This window comes from Suricata suricatta, chromosome 11, assembly GCF_006229205.1.
Source record: "Suricata suricatta isolate VVHF042 chromosome 11, meerkat_22Aug2017_6uvM2_HiC, whole genome shotgun sequence".
Lineage (NCBI taxonomy): Eukaryota > Metazoa > Chordata > Mammalia > Carnivora > Herpestidae > Suricata > Suricata suricatta.
In genome coordinates this window covers 38,001,317-38,020,952 of record NC_043710.1, presented here as the reverse complement: position 1 = coordinate 38,020,952, position 19,636 = coordinate 38,001,317, and the positions used below count along the sequence as shown (strand labels likewise).

The following is a 19,636-nucleotide window of genomic DNA, read 5'->3' as shown; positions in this document are numbered from 1 at the left end:
ACTTCAAATACCTATATTGAAAGAAAAATTGATAATTTGGGTATATCTAAATAAATAAATGTCTAAGTGGCAGTACATGCCATATGGAAAGAAGGTACATGCCATTACAAAAGAAGGTACAGACTGAAAAAATTGGTCTGACTACAGATCTAGTAGAAGTTAGGCAGGGGCACCTGGGTGGCTCAGTTGGTTAAGTGTCCAACTTTTGCTCAGGTCATTATCTCGCGGTTTGTGGGTTCAATAAGCTCACACCCTGGAGCCTGCTTTGGATTCTGTGTCTCCTTCTGTCTGTCCTTCTCTCACTCATGCTCAAAAATACACATTAAAAAAAAAAAAGCTAGGCAAAGAATTGAATTGCAGTTCCCAGAAAAGGAAATACATATGACTCTTAAACATGTGCTCAGTCTCTGTCCCATTAAGAAAAATGTCCAGTCTAAGAAATCTTTTTCTTACTCAGGATTGCATAGAATATTCCTGTGTTTTTCTTGAAGTTACAACTTTTATATTTAGGTGTATGATTCATTTCAAATTAATTTTTGTGCATGGTATGCAGTAAGGAGAGATGTTAATATTTTCTAGCACTCTGTTGAAATGACTATCCTTTCCCGTAAGTTGTTTAGCATCTTCGTAGAAAATTATATCTTTAATATATTTTTTAAGTATTTATTTATTTTGAGAGAGTGAGCTAAGGAAGGACAGAGAGAGAGAGGAAGAGAGAGAATCCCAAGAAGGCTCCATGCCGTCAGCACAGAGCCCAGCACAGGGCTCAAGCTCGAGCTCACAAACCGTGAGACCATGACCTGAGCCGAAACCAAGTGTTGAACGCTTAATGGACTGCACCATCCAGGCACCCCTAAAACTAAATTTTAGAATCTTACTAATTTTCAATCTATCAGTCAGTTTTAAAGAGATTGCTAGAATTGTGATAGGATTAGCTTGAATGAATAGATCAATTTGAGAATAATAATCAGCATAAAAATAAAATAATAATAATCAACATCTTAACAGTGTTGAGTCCAAACCATAAACACAATTTACCTTTTTATTCTTCTAAGTCTTTAATTTCCTTTGGCATTGTTTTGTAATTTGCAAAATAGAGATCTTGCATATCTTCTGTTAAGTTTATTCTTAGGTATTCAAAATTTTTTTGTCATTCTTACAAGTGGAAATTTTTAAAATTTCACTTTTCAGTTGGCGACTGCTAGTATAGAAATACAATTGACTTTTTTTATTAACCTTCTATCCTATGACCTTGCTAAGTTTACTTGATAGTTCTATTAGTTGTTTTATAAATTCCTTAGGCTTTTCTATCTGACGATTCATGTTGTTTGCAAATAGAGACAGTGTTTCACTTCTGCCATTCCATACTTTCTACCTTAGATTTGAAGGGGTGGGGCAGGAGGCCATATCTCTTTGACTAAAACAGGAAACAAGTCCATTGAGACATAAATAAATAAATGAAAAATCTGAAAGTTTAAGAACGGAATATTTATATTTACCTAGCTTCAAAGAACTTCCCACACCATATCTACTAATTATAAAAAGAGTACATTTCAGCCTAGAAGTAAATTTCAGTCTCTGCCTTCATCATCAATCAGAGTTGACATTCTCAGGAATGGGTCAGACTAAAAGTATGGTCTGATAGGAGAACATAGAAGTAATTCATTTCTTTGAATTCCTCAAAACTGGTAATAGTTTTGTAAAATCATAATTGTTGCATAGAATTATTAGGTCTCATCAAAGGAGATATCTTCTTCCATATTACTAAAAAAAGTTTTCATTGCCTTTTATTACAAACAAAATATTTTCCCCCCTCACAGGACTAAATTCACATTTCTTATGGGGTTCTTCAGAATACACATCTTTGAGTCATAGTTATCAACACTAGGAAGTTGAGGATTACATCCAGTACAGTGCACAATTACCAAAGCAGCAAGTTCGAAACTCTCTGTTTTCTATTCTTGACAGACCATCACAGACACCAGACACTTTTTGTTAAAAAAAAAAAAAAAAAATGGATGTTCAGGCCCCACATCAGATCCTTTTGATCCAAAAAGTAGGGGCAAAGTCCTGTTTTAAAAATTTATTTAAAATACACATTTTCCTTTCTGTTAATCAAAGTTACTGTTGGAAGAAATAGAAATCTACCCTGGCAATTCAACAGAGAAGGACAGAGTTCATTAAAAGAATAGGTAGGGTGGGTTACTAAGTTTTTGTGAGAACTAGAACACCAGGCTGGAAGATTATACAACCAGGAATAATGTCCAAAATTATGGTACAGGACTGGCTTAAAGTGATACCACTACCCTAATACTGGGCACTAGCTGACAAATTACATTGCTGATCTTACCAGCAGTAGGCATTGCTGCCTCTTGAAAAGTAGCCAGAATTTTAGGTGCTTATCCTTAGTGGACGGAGGTCATGTGTGCATGCCTAACCTGCAAGGGAGAGAGGGAAAGCAAGCATCTGTCATTTTCAGCTTCTGTATGGGAAAGCTGGCCCTGCCTTGTAACACAGAGAATTTCACAAATAGTTCGGAAGGGGGGAGGCAAAATAGAGTGGCAGATATATAAATACATACTGGTCACCAATAAATCTGTTTGAAGGTTTTGCATTGGGATTTGCATTGGAAACCTAATCTGTGCTAATAAGAAATTAAGAAATTGCCTCTGTTACAAAGTCCAGATTTGGGGGCGCCTGGGTGGCTCAGTCGGTTAAGCGTACAGCTTCGGCTCAGGTCAGATCTCATGTTCATGGGTTCGAGCCTCGTGTCAGGCTCTGTGCTGACAGCTCAGAGCCTGGAGCCTGCTTCAGATTCTGTGTCTCCCTCTCTCTCTGCCCTTCCCTGCTCATGCTCTGTCTCTCTCTGTATCAAAAATAAATAAAACATTAAAAAATAAAAAGTCCAGATTTGCTTCTGTATCTTCCTTATATTTTTGTCTGTATGTGGAAAGCTGAATTGTACAGTTTACTCCCTTCTCCCTCATTTCTACTGGTTTGCTTTCCTTTTCAGTGTTTTTTTTTCCCCCATGATCTCCTTTCTTAACTCAGCTGAAATAAGTAAAGCTGGATGTTTCCATTTTCCTCACATTGCCCTGAAATTTTATTAATCTCCAGTCTTTCTCAGCTCCTTACTCCTTCCTCTTTCTCTTCCAACTAGTACCTATTTACCTAAGGAAAATAGTTCCTCTTTCCTTTTCTTCCATTTGAAAAGCATAAAATGCAGCAGCATGCGTAATGGAGAGCATACAGAGTTTGCAGTTAGACCACGAGTTGACCCAGCTTTGTCAGATGGCTTGTTATCGAGTGAGCTTGTTAAGACCAGTAACTTGGGCAAGTGATTTTGCCCCTCTGAACTTTATAGTTTTCTTATCTATAAAATGAAGATTATAATCTAGCTTTGTAGAGTTAGACAAAAGTCTAAATGAGATGCTTGAAATGTAGTTGCTCAATGAAGATTAATTCTCCTCCTGAGTTACATTTGGTAAACTGTAGATTTACAGTAAAATGAGCTGCAGCTAGTAAAATTAGATTAGTGTTAGATTTTTACCTTATAAAAATTTCAAAATGAGTTTAGGCATCATGCTGTAAAGACTTAATTTTCACATAGTGCATCTTCACGTAATCCGCCACTGACCATGGTTCATAGTCTTGGAGGTTTCCCTTAGTATTTCCATAATACACTACTTCCTCATCTTCACATCTGTGTTTTTCCCATTTGTTTTTCTTTTGTTCAGTGGTATTGTAGTAGTATTGTTTTCTACTTTTTTCAGTACATAATTTTTCAATGCATATTGTAGCCACATTTTAGCCTAGTTAAGCTAAGCTTAGTCACTATTTATAAGTTAATGATGGGAAAATGTTTCCAATTTTCAAATAAGTAGTAATTAGTATTTTAAGATATCCTTATTATATAAATTAGAAATTTATTTCTAAGCTTATTCAACTCCAGAATATTTGCTGATTTAGTAACGTAGTAGTATACTTCCGTTTATGAATATCAGTCATTTTGTCATTATTAGTTTACTAAAATTTTCCTCCATGTTGTTGACGTATATTGTGAAAAGAATAGTTTATTTTTACTTATTATCTCCTTCCGTTCTAAACCTTTTTACTCTGGTTTTAATATATATGCGGTGATGCCACTGCTTACTAGAAATTGTTTCTTTGTGCATCTCAGTCTTATCCTTTAGTATCCCAAAGTTTGCGAGGCATTTGGAAGGGATAAAGGATTTCCCATCTTTATCTATTCACCATATGAGCTGTTCTAGTGACAAATGAATTCTGGGCAGTGAATCGAGAAGGACACAGATGTCAAAGCCATGAATTTATAAATGGTCTGTTAAGAGGGTGCTTTGTCCAATCAGTACTTTGTTAATTTCACCTACAAGAAGGCGTAATTATTCAATTATGCTTCTATCTGACAAAAATCAAATGACAAAGGTGTCAGAATGTGAAGGTAAAGGGTTAGTCAAGATGCTGGCAGGTGGCCCAAAATTTTAGCCAGCTGTGAGGAGGTGGATATGGAACTAGATTGACCTATAACATTGATTATAGGTCCTTTATGAATATTCATAGCTTTCACAACAAAGATTAAAAATAATTTCATTTGTCAATGCTAACAAATACAAAAAACATTTTTCTGTATCTTTGTAAAATATGATTAACTTGAAAAATAGACCTCAACACTAGAAAAAATAAAATCATATTCCTCTTAGTTTGTTTCTTCTTAGTACCAAAATATTTTTTAAACATTTGCAAATGTGTTGAGGTAAACTATAGTTTTTCCTGATGAAAAAGTTATTTCTTAGTAGTATTGTTAGTATATCATATTGCTTGATACAGAGCCTGAAGTCAGCAAACCTTTTCTGCACAAGGCCAGATAAAATATCTTCAGCTTTATAAGCCATACAGTCACTGTCCCTACTACTCAACTTTGCCACTGGAACAACGTGTGGCCGTAGACCATAAGGAAATAAATGTGGGTGGCAGTTTTCCAGTTAAACTGTTTACAGAAACAGCCAGGGGGCTGAATTTGACCCATGGGCCATAATTTGCCAGCCTCAATATAGAGACTGATGATATTTTAAATTTTTTCGCTAAGATTTCTAATATCTGAAATAGAAGAATTCTGTGAGCTCTATTCAGTAATCTGAATGTCTGTGCATCGCACAACTTTGAAGGATATTCAGTTTCCCCATAGACAATGATGTGAATGACACTCCCTGAAGTAGTACAATATGGTGGTCCTGATAATGACCTCCCTCATCCATTTTTCCCACATCTATATCAGGGGTATCCGTATCTGGCCTGCTGCCTGTTTTTGTAGATAAAGTTTTATTGGAACATAGCCAAGCTCATTTATTTACATATTATCTGTGGCTGCTTTCACACTATAGTAGCAGAGATGAATAGTTTCAACACATACCATATGGCCCACAGAACCTGAAATAGTTACTTTACAGAAAATGTTTGCTGATCCCTGTGTACCCTTATTATATTCCCCCTTAAGTATGAAATTACAGAGCAAAATGTGGGAAACTTGTATGATTGTCTTATTAAGTCCAACAAAAGATATCTAAAGAAGTTGCCAAATGTCTAATGTTGCTGTAAAATTTGAACTCTTCATTGTTTCTCATCTAAAGACCCAGTTTGAGAAATTAAACATACTTCCATGTAGCTGATATTCCTGCTGGTTCAGCATATTCAACAGCAAATCAGATTCCTTGAAGAATTTGTATTATCAGAAATTTAAGCACAGTCAAGAGGCTTACCATGTCTGTGAAGGAGGAGAGTAGAAGTAATGCACCTTGCATGGCCGTTGGCTCTGGCCCAGTGCAGGGGTCACTTCTAACTCACGTGTCTCCTTAGGGATGGCTCAAGAAACTACTTCTCAGTGACAATGCACCAAGTATTTTTTCTTAAGTATCTCAGGTCAGGCTTGAAAGGGGCCATTGCTTTGATGCCAACAGATCTTATCATGGGCTTTATTTGGAACATAATGGAGTGCTGCTGTCATTGAATAATAAAGTTCTAAGGCTGTGGATAGAAACACACAGTTTAGGGGAAGGGGAGTTACTTCTCTGTTTAAATCACAAGGCTGGTTAATAATCATGAGATTATTTCTTTTGTCCATTTCTTTGGTACATACATACTTGGTCTCAGTTTATTTTTATAAGAAAATGATTTGTGTTTTAATTCATGAATCCCTTGAATCTTATTTGAAGGACAAAGTTAAACTCTGTTATTTATTTGTCAGAGAAAAAATGAAATCAATATTATTTTTTTTAATTTGGTGTTATACAGACTTTTTTATACCCTTACAATTGGAATAGAGTTTCTTCCTGAATCACCCTCTCCTTTTGCCTCTCTTAACACTTATTCTCTTGGTTTTCTTCTTCAGTGGCCCCAGCTTCTCAGACATTAATGCCAGTCTCTTTTTCTTCTATACGTGCCTTAAATTCTGGTACGTGTCATGTACTCTCCCTGGATGACCTCGTGAGCTTACATAACTTACACTTCCCTTTATACGATGATGGTTCCAGATTTGTGTCTTGGACCCAGATCATCTCTTGCATTTCGGGCCCATCTATTCAGCTGCTTATTGGATATTTTTACCCATTTATTGCATAGCATTGGACTTTCATATTCCTCTTGAATCTGCCCGTATTTATTCCCTAATGTAAGGTTACTACTACAACCTCCCAGCTGCTAAAACTAAAAACCTGTGAGCTCTTCCTCCTAAATATCCCTTGAATATGCAATTGATCCCTTGAACAATTTGGGAGTTATAGTCAAAAATCTGTGTAATTTTTTTTAATGTTTTATTTAGTTTTGAGAGAGAGAGAGAGAGACAGCATGAACAGGGAAAGGGCAGAGAGAGAGAGGGAGATACAGAATATGAAACAGGCTCCAGGCTCTAAGCTAGCTATCAGCACAGAGCCCGATGCGGGGCTTGAACCCACGAACCGTGAAACCATGACCTGAGCCGAAGTCAGAGGCTCAACCAACTGAGGCACCCAGGCGCCCCTAAAAAAAATCTGTGTAACTTTTAACTCCCCCAAAACTTAACTACTAATAGCCTCCTGTTGACTGGGAGCCCTGCCAATAACAGTCAATTAACATGTGTTTTGTATGTTATGTGTATTATAAACCCCATTCTCACAATAAAATAAGCTAGAGAAAAAAGAATGTTAACAAAACCATAAGGAAGAAAAATACACTTTCAGTACTGTACTGTATTTATCAAAAAATATCCATGTGGAAGTGGATCTGCGCGGTTCAAACCCATGTTGTCCACGGGTCAGCTGTGTGTACCCCTTTCCATTCCCGCAGTCGTGCCTCTCCTTCTTCGATTGTCTGGGCTGTTACAACCATCTCTTACTCGGTCTCTGTCTCAATCTTGCACCTTCCCATTCATTCTCCACATTATACTCCATCTGGCTTTCCCAAAACCAACATCTGTTCAGGCTGCTATCCTATGTAAAATTTTTCACAGGCTTGTCATTATTCTTAGAATAAAATCCAATTTACTAACATGTTTATCCAGCCACGTTTTCTTTGCTCCCTTCTTACCGTTGTGGCCTTATATCTCACCGTTCTCATAAACTGAAGTGTGTAGTAAGTGTGGCCTGTGTGCACACTGCTTGCTCTCCTAGAACACTTGTTCCCTCCCCACTCCTAACTTAACGTGGTTTCCAGTTCTTATTTTACGTAATATCCCTGTATCCCTACTATAGCCAAATCTGAATTAGCTGTTTTTGCTGTGAGCTTCCCTAGTACCTTATACTTTCCCTTTCTTAGTATTTATTACATCACAAAGAATTGTCCATTTGTTTATCAAAATTGTCTAAATATAAGTTTCTTGAGAGTAGGGACATGGACATGGATCCACAGTCTCTAAATCAGAATAACTTCTCTGGCACATACTGGATGCTCGTAAATATTTCCTTTTTTAATAAGTAAGAGAAGTTAATACAAATTAGTCTTCTACACAACTATAAAATTCCATCATAATGTTTTTCCATGTCCCGTAACTTTTTAAATGACATCTCTTTCTGTGTGTTTCAGAGTAATGTATAAATTTTTAGTATCTTGTTAAAGTCAGTATATTGTAAGTTTAATATTCTTTTCACGTTATTTAATTGAGCCATCTTGTTTTAACTATGGTAATAGGAACCTTATTTTAATTGTGCCATCACCATAGCAGAATTTTTTTAAGAGGCTACAAGATGGAAGTTGGTTGTTTTCCCTGATCTACACCTCTGTTAATACCCCACTGCTAGTAATCAATTGCTAATATTTCATACTGATGGTTTTGGTGTTTATATTTAGCCTTTTAAAGTGTATCTTCCCGTAAAGGGAGATGATGGTAAATGGTTGGTTATTTATCTGTTACAGTGTACCCTGATATTTGCACCCTCAGCCTTGTGGCAGTAGGTGATATGAATAAACATGCTGATAGAATTGCTTTTTGGGATAATGTTTATGGCTTCAACATGTCCTGTATGAAGAAAGCAGTTATTCCGGAAGCTGTTGTGGAAGTTTTAGATCCAACAACTGTTATTTCAGATGCTTGTAGTATTAAGGTAGGTGTGTTTACCAATTTTATGTTAACAGAATTGCCATTTTTATTAGTTTTCATTTATGAGTTCAGTATTGGAAATGAATATATTGATACTGTGTATAGACCTTCAAAACAGTGATGATTCTTCATATATTAATCAGTCTAATGCACCTCGAGGTTATGATATTTACCAGTTGATTATATCAGCCTTTGGAATCACTTCTCTTTGTATTGGAATTCCTTATACCAAAGGGCTTGAAGATGAAAAGTCACTTCTGCTTCATCACCACCTCCCTGGCCTTATTCTGGTTTCTCCTATAGAGCCAGATTATTCATTCATGTCATATATTTTACACAGTTCAACTTCTCACATTCACATTTCTTCTACTTTTTCAGATTAAATAATAACAATGAATTTGCCTATGAAACTGAAGGCCTAACTGTGTTCAGATTTCTCAGTTAATTTATTTTGTGTTTTAAAATCTTATTATTCACAGTGTCAATCTCTAGTTTTATTGTGAATTATGCTGTGTCAAATTCACATGAGTTAAATAACTTTGCAGTGAAAAGTCATACTACTTCAATTAGATATAATTTGTTCAGTTTTAGGTTCAGAACATTGTCTGCTTTTTATAGTCACACTATTACTTTCATAGCATCAATAGTTGCTATCTGCATAAACTGGGTATTCAGTAAATATTTGCTAATTTTCTAATAGATAAAATAAAGTTGGCAAAGAATAATAAATGTGAAGTTTCTCAACAAGAGCAAGCTGATTAAAATTGCATTCAGCTTTTAAGAAAAAAAACTATAGCCTTGTTAATGATTATAGGACTGTTCAATGCTGTAGTATGCCGAGACTACGAGATTTATTTGGATTCTTTGGTTCAAAGTAGTAGTGTACAGTTACAGCCAACTCAGCCTCAAGGCTAAGCAAAAAGAGATTTGTTGCGGGGAGGGACTAATTTTTCTTTCGATGATCTCTTTGTTTAATGCCAAAAACTACTATGAATAAATAGTTGAAATAGAAGATTTTAGTTTGAAAACAAAGGTGTTTAAAAGATACACATACCCTTTCTCTATTTTTTTAAACATTAATCAGTCATTTATTTGTTTGTTTAGGCTAAATAGATTTTGTTCCCTCTTCCACCGTCCTCTACAAGTAGAAGGCAGCCATGCTGTATCTTCTTTTAAATTTTCTCAAGCTCTTTTAAAGAGAGTAATGCCTCAAGTATATAGTCCTGTGCATTGTGTACGCTGTGTCCTAATCTGCTCATGGCAAGTCAGGCCTCCAGAGCATCCCTTCTGGCTTCACTGCCATGTCTTCGTTTGCTCTCCTTAGTCAAGTGAAGAAGGACTTGAACTAGAGTAGAATAGGAACATACGACTCTTTGGCCATTTTTTTTCCTGAATTGAATCTTCATAGTTGGTTTAGCTCTTTGGTTTTAACTGTCATGGTTTTTCCTAATATCTAACAAACTTATCTTCAAATCCAGTAACAAATAGGAATTCTAAAACACCTTATCCTTTCTATTACCATATGTTTTCAGGTTGGCATTTCCTATGAAAATGTTGAGTCTTGTCATGCATAATTTGTAGCAAATGTGTACCACTGGTGGTATATAAAATGATTTTAGTTGGAACACAGGAAAAAATTTGTATTTGAAAGCATTTGAGTGCATTGTAGAAAAACTTTAACAGCATATTAGAGGCATGACTTGACATATAGTATTCTTACAAGAAGTCTAACTAAAAATACTAATTTGGTTTAAATAAAAATTAACTAAATGATAGTGCTAGTAGCCCTTAAATTTGGAAACAATCCCAGAAGTGGGTTTGAATGATTAAATCTTGCGCAACATTGGTTTACAGTAATCTTCTTTGCATAAGAAAGAAGTAATATTGTCTGTTTATTTTTGGTTTTGTTTTCACTATTCTTACTAAATTCTTCCCTCTACTCTTTTTTAATGGGTAGCAAATAGATTGCCATACAACCTCTGTCTCAGCTTTGGAGTTTTCTTCGGATTTCACCCTGAAAATTACAAAGACATCCATGTGCACGGTAAGCTCTTTCATTCTACACTCACAACTGTCACTAGCAATGCAGTTGATTGGCAGGCTAATGAATTAATTACCAGACCTGTGATAAATGGAAAAGACTATTGCCTTTGACAGTCTATATTTGCCTTTGTTAGGCTATTGAACAGATCTGTTTTGATAGGTCAGTAGACTTCAAAAAAGTTAGTTTAGTTCAGAGGAGAAAGTCTTAGTATACCAGGGTTGCATAATGATTTTTTTTTTATCGACTCTTCTTCATTGCCTCTCATGTAACTAATTGAGAACACTCATCTTTATCTTCATAGAAGTTCATGTCCACAACCCTAATAAATCTTAACACTCAGTATAGATGGAAGTAAAATATGTTTATTTGGTATAATATTTTATATTACTGTGTGAGACATCATAAACTGATGGTTTACCTTTCCATAAAGAAGCATTTTGGTGTAACAGAAAAAGTATGGGCATTAGAAAAGTTAGACAATTCTGGAATCACAATTGGTTCTGCCACTCACTAGTTACTTTATTCAAGTTATCTAGATTGTAATCTGTACCTCAGACGATTTAATCAGCTGCTTTAAGAAAAATGGTAATAATTTCTATCTTAAATACTAACACAGATTAATGAGTTAATATATGTGGAAGCACCTAAAAAGTAGCCAGAAAGGTTCTTAAACTATATTAATATTTTTCTTAAATCATTTGTAAATGTATATTAATACTAAGATAACAATATTTGTTTTTGTCAGGAGACTCAGAATGTGAATACGATGTGGGCCTTTACTTAAGAAAGTATGAATTTACACAGGCAATATTGATATATTCATATTATTTAAAAAATTATATAGGTTTTGGAATATTAATCCTGAGTTGAATCTGCCAGCTATCCTCTGCTCTTTGAGGCGTGCCAGCTCCTTACACTCCTTTGCCTGTACAAAACCACCTATACTGAATTAAAATTGGGGAGGGGGCATTTGTCTGGCTTAGTCAGTTAAGCATCTGACTTTAGCTCAGGTCATGACCTCATGGTTCATGAGTTCAAGCCCCACATGGGTTTTCTGCTGTCAGTGTAGAGCCTGCTTAGGATCCTCTATCTCCCTCTGTCTCTGCCCCTCCTTGGCTCGCTCTCTGTCTCTTAAAAAAAATTCACTGAAAACTGTATAGTTAGGAACTATGTGAAACAGATTATAGTTATGTTAACTTTGACTCTTAAACCTGATTTTTTAAAACATTGACACATAAAACACTTTACAACTTTTTAAAAATTGTTCCAGTTCATTTTCATCCAATAATTATTTTATATCCAAATGAGTTTAACAATGTGCTTTGATGTTTTGAGGAATTCTTTTTGTTAAAGTTGGTTTTACAGTTTTTAAAAGGTAAATATCTAGATTCCAGATTTATGATTTAGGGGCAATCATTATATTCATTTAACTCACAAAAACAAAATTTCATCATTTCCATTAATTTCTCCCATATTTTCTAATTTTCCTTTTTAGTTAACTGAAATGATTTGGTCAATTGAAATTATAGGCTAAAGGTGTTAACTCCTAGATTTACTGTTTTGATGTTAGTATCTTTGAAGGTTAAGGAAGAAAAAGACCTCTAGAGTAATGACAGCTGATTAATCTATAAAGGAACTCTTAGATAGAAAATGCCATATTACCAGTTATTAAATAATATTATTTCAGATCTACTTTCAGTGTCCTTCACATGAATCAAAGGAGAACGACTGTAAAACTGCAGTGAAGACCTCAAAAACTTGTTTATAGTTGTGCATATTTTTTAATGTTATGTAGACCGATGAGTTTGTTTTTTCAACTTATTTTTGAGAGACAGAGAGACATCGCGAGCAGGGGAGGGTTAGAAGATAGGGAAACACAGAATCCGAAGCAGGTTCCAGGCTCTGAGGTGTCAGCACAGAGCCCGACGCGGGGCTTGAACCCACGAACCATGAGATCATGACCTGAGCCGCAGCCGGGTGCTTAACCAACTGAGCCACCCAGGCGCCCTGAGTTTATGGAGTTTTTAAAAATGTTCCGTATATTTTGGGTTATTGGCCAGCGTTCTTAGTTTCAGACAACAAAATCCAAATCACAGAAGGAGATTTACTAAAGAGCTAAATAAAAATTTCCAGACACAGTGGAAGAGGTAAAGGAATAGTCTATATTTTGAACTTATAGAAAATACTCTTTCTTTTTTTTAAGTTTATTTATTTTGAGAGAGAAAGAGCATGCATGTGCATGAGCAGGGTCGGGACAGCTAGAGAGGGAAGAGATTGAGAATCCCAGGTAGGCTCTGCACTGCAATGTTCTATACAGGGGCTTGAACTCCTGAACCCCTGTGAGATCATGACCTGAGCCAAAACCAAGAGTCAGATGCTTAACCGACTGAGCCACCCGGGTGCCCGTGGAAAATACTTTGGAACCACATCTTAGCATTAGCCTGCCACAAAGCTGCCTCCACCACTGCAGGCCTGTTAATTCCTAATGCCCCCGCCCACCTGGTAGCCACCACTGTCGATCCCAGATGGACAGAACTCTTCACTACCGTCCTGTTCTTATCCCCTTTGCCTAACTCATGCTGTCCAGTTCCTCCTTACACATCTTCTTTCGGCATACCTGTTCGGCTACACATAGATCATGTTTAATTTCCTAGCAGTTAAAAAGTCTTGGGAAGTAGTGATCAGACATACTGCAGTAGTGTTAATGCTACAGAAAGAGTTTCACATGCATATATAAAATTATTTTCTGTTCCTATGATTTGCCATAGTGTACAAGAAACTTTGTCAAAAGAAATTGTTTTTATTCTTTAATGATCTTTGTTTTATTCAATATATGTAAAAGCGTAAAATAGAAATAAAACAAGAAAAAAAAAGCTGGTAAAGTCTAACACAAAGATTGTAATCAAAACCTTTGTATTAAAGAATACATCAAATAAGTATTTGCTGCACTTGTTCCCGTACAGTGTTCCATAAGAAAAAACAAACTGTTATATCTGTTAAGAACCTTTTAGAGTTATATTTTTATTTCCAACTTACCTGAATGATTTTAATGTCAAAATCCAGGAATGTGATAGGTCTGGGGTTCAGGAAGAAAGTGGCAGAAGACTGGGGTGGACTTGTGTATGTCTGATCGCTACTGAGAACATATTCGGTAACTCATCTTGAGAGTAACATACAGTTTCGAACCATATTTATTGAGTGCATGCCAGGTACCGAACATATAAATTCTAGTACTTATTCAATGCTGCTGAGATTATTCTGTCAAATAATTAGTCAATATAAATTGGGTGATAATGTCTAAGTCGTTGAACACTTATATGTCAGGCAATGTGCTAATCACTTTAAAAGCATTATTTCATTTGGTCTTAATAACCCATTGAAGTGGGTACTAATATTCCCATTTTATGGATGAAGAAAAATAAATCACTATGTTTTACTTGTGAAATATCTTGACCCCAAAAGACCTCCTTGGTGGGACAAGAAACTTAGGAATGAGATATTCCAGAGGTGGAAGCATTCCAGGTAGTATGTTGCATTTGAAACAAATCTGTAAAATCTAAACCATGTTGCAAATAAAACAGAGAAGAAAAGTGTGATTCCAAGCAGTTCTTGGGAGGGAGAGAGAAAGGGAGTGTGACCACAGTGCATCTCTTCCTCAGAGATAGGGCTGACAGATTTATATGATAAAATAAGTCACATATCCAATCATCCTCTTTGCTGCAGAGAAGAGGTAGATCTTTGAAAATTTTTTTCTTCACCCTTTCAGAGTAAATATATCATTATTTGGTCAAGCATGTACATTTCTTGGGAACTTTGTTTCCTTCCCAGCATGAGCCTGACACGAGTAGGGTTCTGTGGCCTGCAGTGCCTTCATTATGTTTTCATTATTTGTAGAGTCCCAACTGTCCATCCATATCTACTCCAACTATCTTCTGCTCTTCGAGGTGGTGCCCATGCCTTACACTCTTTTGCTACCAGCCATCTGGAGCTATTATGCAAGCTTAGTCTCTAAGGCTACTTTTGAATAGATAGATAATTTGCCTGGTTACTTGGGAATAATCCATAACAAAGGTATTAAAAAGGATCATGCCTAATTGGAACTTTGTTTCTCCTTTATGTTAGAAGAAGAATTAGTGAAAATTCTAAGAAAAAAAAAGCAATATTTGGCAAAAAGATGGAAAGAGTTACTTTGGGAAGATAGAATAAAGAAAAAGATATCTGGTTTTATACTGCTAAATACAAAACTTCGAATATAATAAATACTTCTTTTCTTGGGCTTAAAACTTGAACGCATAGCCAAAAAGTAAGATGGATGATTTCTCTGAGTAGTTAAGCCCATCTTAAATATATGCATATCTATTTATTTCTAATGAGATTCTAAATTTGTAGACTAATTAAATTGGATTTTTCAAACTAACAAGATGCTAAGTACACCCCCTTTGCATTTAATTTCAAAAACATGTGTGCTGTAGACTGATAGTGTTTTTAGATGGCTTTCTCAAGTTTCTTAGAACCTTTGCTAGAAAACATCTTTTCTTTGTGGTCTTCACCACCAACATACACAGGCACATACACATACCACGGAAGAAATTTGATAGCGTTTTTAATTGTAGTGTGTAGCATTAACAGACTGTGGGGCTTTTTTTGTGTTTTTTGGGGAATTTAACATGATATGATATTCATATGTAAATGTCTTGGGTCTTGGTTAAAGGATAATTTTCCACTGAATACTAGTAGCCCATACATAACAGTTTTCTGAGCATGTTTTTATATATCATGATACTATTGACAGTTTAGGTCAAATTGCCTTTGCTTTTATGATGGGACATAAAGTTTCGTTAGCAACTGACTTTCCATCATAACAGCCCGCCTAACCTTGTAAATAAACAATAAGGTCCATAATTTTATGGAAAGTGTGTAAGTGTCCAGAAGCAAATGGTTTAAGACCATACAGTTTAGAACTAATACGTTTCATGTTGTGAGTTCTAGTTTATTTTTAATGTCATTTTTGTTATTGTATAATATTCTCTCCCTCGTGTTCCAGCAGCATTTATATTGGCATCTGTCTTTATGAGCTCCTTAAAGTCATAGCCAGGCATCCTTTTTCATAACCCTAGATATACATTAAATGACTTTTCGTACTGCCTTTTGTATAACAGATGAGTTGTTTACTTTAAAAATGAAAATACTTAGGATGATTTTATCAGATTACATACTCACATGAATCTTTGACATGTAGAGATTTTTGATACAGTTGATATGTTGCTCCTTAACATATTTATAATCATTCTTTTAAGGTCCATTTGCTGCTTCCCTAAGCCAACTGTGATTCTACTACTGTTGCTTTTTTTTCTCTTGATTATGGGTCACATTTTGCTGTTTCTAAGTATATTTCATAATTTTGTATTTTGTAGTAGCCACTATACAAAAGGACAGTGCAGACTAAGATAGGTAATATTTTCTCCTAGAAGGTCTTCCACTTAACCTCTATCTGGCAGCTAGAATTGCTGGGGGGTGGGGTTGATCCCTTTGATCTAATCTGGAGTTGAGTTTGGTTAGGGCTGGCTATCACTGCAGGTAATTTCCACAGTCTTGGACACAGGATCAGGCCCCTTCCTCTCACCAACTTCCTATGAAGACCATCAAAATACAGCTGAGTTCAGGGAGGAAGACAGTGTCAGGATATTTATGAGGTTTGAGAAACCTGATTTGCAGTGTATTTCACAATGCAGAGAAAGTGATTACTAGGGAGAGGAAAGGTCCTGATATGAATTTGGCATGGCTCATGGCCTTGTTGAGAATTGATAGACCCAATGAGGGGTGAGTTTCAAAGTGAATCTTGAAGAATAAACAGTCTAGTTGAGCCTTCTTTTCTTAAGAAGAAGGTATTTGCTCTCAGGATTAGTTGAAAAGTCTGTTGTTCATATAAACAGGTTTTCTTGAGGTGCCTGAAACAGCCTCATCTTCCTGGGCATAGCAGAGAGTTTCCATAGATTCTGGAAGAGTAATATCATGTTAATAGTGACAGTGAATTGTGTGGTTGCAGATGATTTCAGCTTTGTGATCCAAGCATTGCATGAAAACCTCTTCCAGCTTTGCAGCACAACCACCAGCTTCATCTTCTTGGTTTGCTAGCTCTGCCTTCCAGGTTTCCAGATTCTAGTGCACCGTACCAGCGCAGACCTGCCCATTAAAATTGGCTGACTTCCCCTTGTCCCAGCTAAGTTGCTGTGCCTGTGGTATTTTTGCTCCTTTTCCCTCCCAGGGCCCAGCTTTGGGTAAATGCCATTAGATATGAAAGCCACTGTTTCTCTCTGCTCAGATAGGGAGGGCTGGCTCATTCTCTCTGAAAATAATTTATCTAGACATCTTTGCAACCAAGGCTGTTCAAAGGTTTTCATGAAAAAATATTATTTCGTTTAGCCAATGCTTTTTTTTTTTTTTTCTTTTTTTTTTTTTTTGCTGTTGATCAGAGTGAGGATCTTTTGCAAACCTCTAAATGCTAAGTAGAAACAGAAGTATGTGTTGTTTTTAAAAGCCCACTCTGGGAAATCTGGGCCAGCATATTAAAGATTTTTGATAATTAGGAAAAGTAAATGAACATAAACATATTTAGTTCATGAACTAAAAATAAATCATATGTTACTTCCCAATTCTTATTTTGAGTTTTTCCCTTTTTTAAATGAAATACTTGATAGATGGTAGAAAGATAGATTGAAGAGGCACTGATATATAGCTTTTGATGCAGTCAAAACAAGTCTTTGGGTTAACAGATTTTTAGGGCTAATGCAAATGTTATTTTTAAAAATTTATATTTATTTTAGTTTAGTTTAGTTATAGAGAGTGAGTGTGCAAGCAGGGGAGACAGACAGAGAGAGAGAGAGAGTCTTAAGCAGGCTCCATGCTCAAGGTAGAACCCACTTGGGCTTCAGTCCCACAACCCAGGAATCATTACCTGAGCCAAAACCAAGAGTCAGACACTTAACCAAATAAGCCACCCTGGCACCACAATTAATGCAGGTGTTACTAGATAAAACTTTAAAATGTTTAAAATTCAAACTGTAGTGATTCCTTACTTATAGTACTCTTTGTTATTTTACTTTTTAATTAAGCTTTAAATTTTTCTAATAGCGTACAAAAAAACTTCAGATGAGCCTATTTCTTTGTAATTGTATACTTAAATCTTCTTCCAAGGCTCTTGAAAAATCTCTGAGTGTAGAAACCTGCTAATTCCAAACTCATTTCTTGAGTTTTAAATCAGTTCTTAGTACTTTTAGGTGTAAATTGACCTAATTTTGACCTTGCAAAGCTAATCAGCTAGAGAAACTAATTATTAAAACACATCTGTGCTGCTTAGAAATAGTAAGATTTGTTTTGAACTTGCATCATAGATTCTAGTGGGACATCTGGTATATATTTCAGTAGACTTCATTAAGTAAATTTTATGTGTGTGGGAGGAGAACATTTCTAATTATGTGATTCCATGTCTATAGTCCATTTTAGGTTTCTCCTTATATAAATGACCATATGATCTAGAGCATGGTCCTGAACTTTGTACTCTTCTCTGAAACCTGAACCTTTGTAGTTAGTTTTAGGTGGTGGTGAGAATACTTAAATCTCTTCACGTGGTCCCAGAAACTGTTTTTGAGTGGTAGCATCCGCTAAGAGCTACGAGGCACTAGGAGTATAATAAGAAGCCAAAACAGTTGATGAAGCATAAATGAGGGAAACAGATATTTAAATTCATCTTATGTTACATGGAAAAAGGGCATTCTAGTTATTTAAGAAAATGTCCCAATTTTTCGGAGATGTAAACTGTAGTATGTATACAGGGGAGAAATAACATACCGGGCATTTGTTTCAAAACAGTTTAGCAAAAAAGAGGGTAGAGGAAGAATAGATGAAGTAAATGTGCCAAGTACTGGTAACTGTTGAACATAGGTGATAGGTACTCAGAGGCTCTATAATTGTATATATGCTTGAAATTCTTCGTCCGTGGATGTTTTTAAAGAATCATACTAATGACAGCATTCTAAGAAACACATAGGAGTAATGAGGCAAAGGTACTGTGCTAAGTTGTTTCCGTATAACTCAGCTCCTTGCTACAGCTACATGCTTTCTTCTGGCTTGACCATTTCACTCGTGGGCGTTTCACTCTGAGGAGTGTGTTCACGTGCTTATTATTAAAAGACGTGTACACAGGTGTCCATTGCAGCACACTTTATTGTAATTCCAAACTGGAAACAAGCTAATGTCAGTAGTAAAATGGATAAATAAATGTGGTGTTATCTATGGAGTAGTATGCACCAATGGAAAAAATGATCTTGACTATACATTACAACATGGATTTTTCATGACAGAAAAAAAAGCCAGATACAGAAAAATTTTAATATTTAAAATTTTAAAACAAGCTAAACTAATAAAACAAGCTAAACTGGGGTCTGTCTTTTTTTTTTCTTTTTAAAAAATTATTTTAAATGTTTATTTTTGAGAAAGAGAGAGAATGAGAGTATGCGTTAGTAGGGAAGGGTCAAAGAGAGACAGAGACACTGAATCTGAAGCAAGCCCCAGGCTCCAAGTTGTCAGCACAGAGCCTGACACGGCTCGAACTCACAGAGAGATCGTTACCTGAGCCAAAGTTGGATGCTTACTTGACTGAGCCACCCAGGCACCCCTGGAGTCTGTATCTTGATCTGAGTAGTAGTTGAGTGTACTCACTTTTCATACATCTGCTGAGCTAAATCACAATGATTTGCTCAGAATAGAAAATAATTCTTATGTTGGCTTTAAGTGTCTGTATTTTTTGCATGTGTGTAATATTTATATTTTAAAAGTTTATGAAAAACAAACCCAAACAAGGGCATGTAGTGACAAGCATAATGAGTGAAAGGGATGGTGAGAGAAGGCCAGGCTGGAACATGCAGGGAGGGCGGAGAACCGTCCGCATCATTAGCATCTTGTGCTGTTGGGCCTTTTTCTTAGACCAGTGGGAGATCATCAGAGTTTTT

The 19,636-nt window shown here is 35.9% G+C and overlaps 1 protein-coding gene across 1 annotated transcript in view; it reads left to right on the top strand.

The window, feature by feature from the left end:
* PRMT3 (protein arginine methyltransferase 3) overlaps positions 1–19,636 on the top strand; it is a 122,624-nt gene that overhangs the window by 70,587 nt on the left and 32,401 nt on the right. The window contains exons 12-13 of the mRNA XM_029914898.1: positions 8,401–8,588; positions 10,542–10,628. Of these exons, the coding sequence (XP_029770758.1) occupies positions 8,401–8,588; positions 10,542–10,628 (275 nt within the window). The remainder of the gene's footprint in view (positions 1–8,400; positions 8,589–10,541; positions 10,629–19,636) is intronic.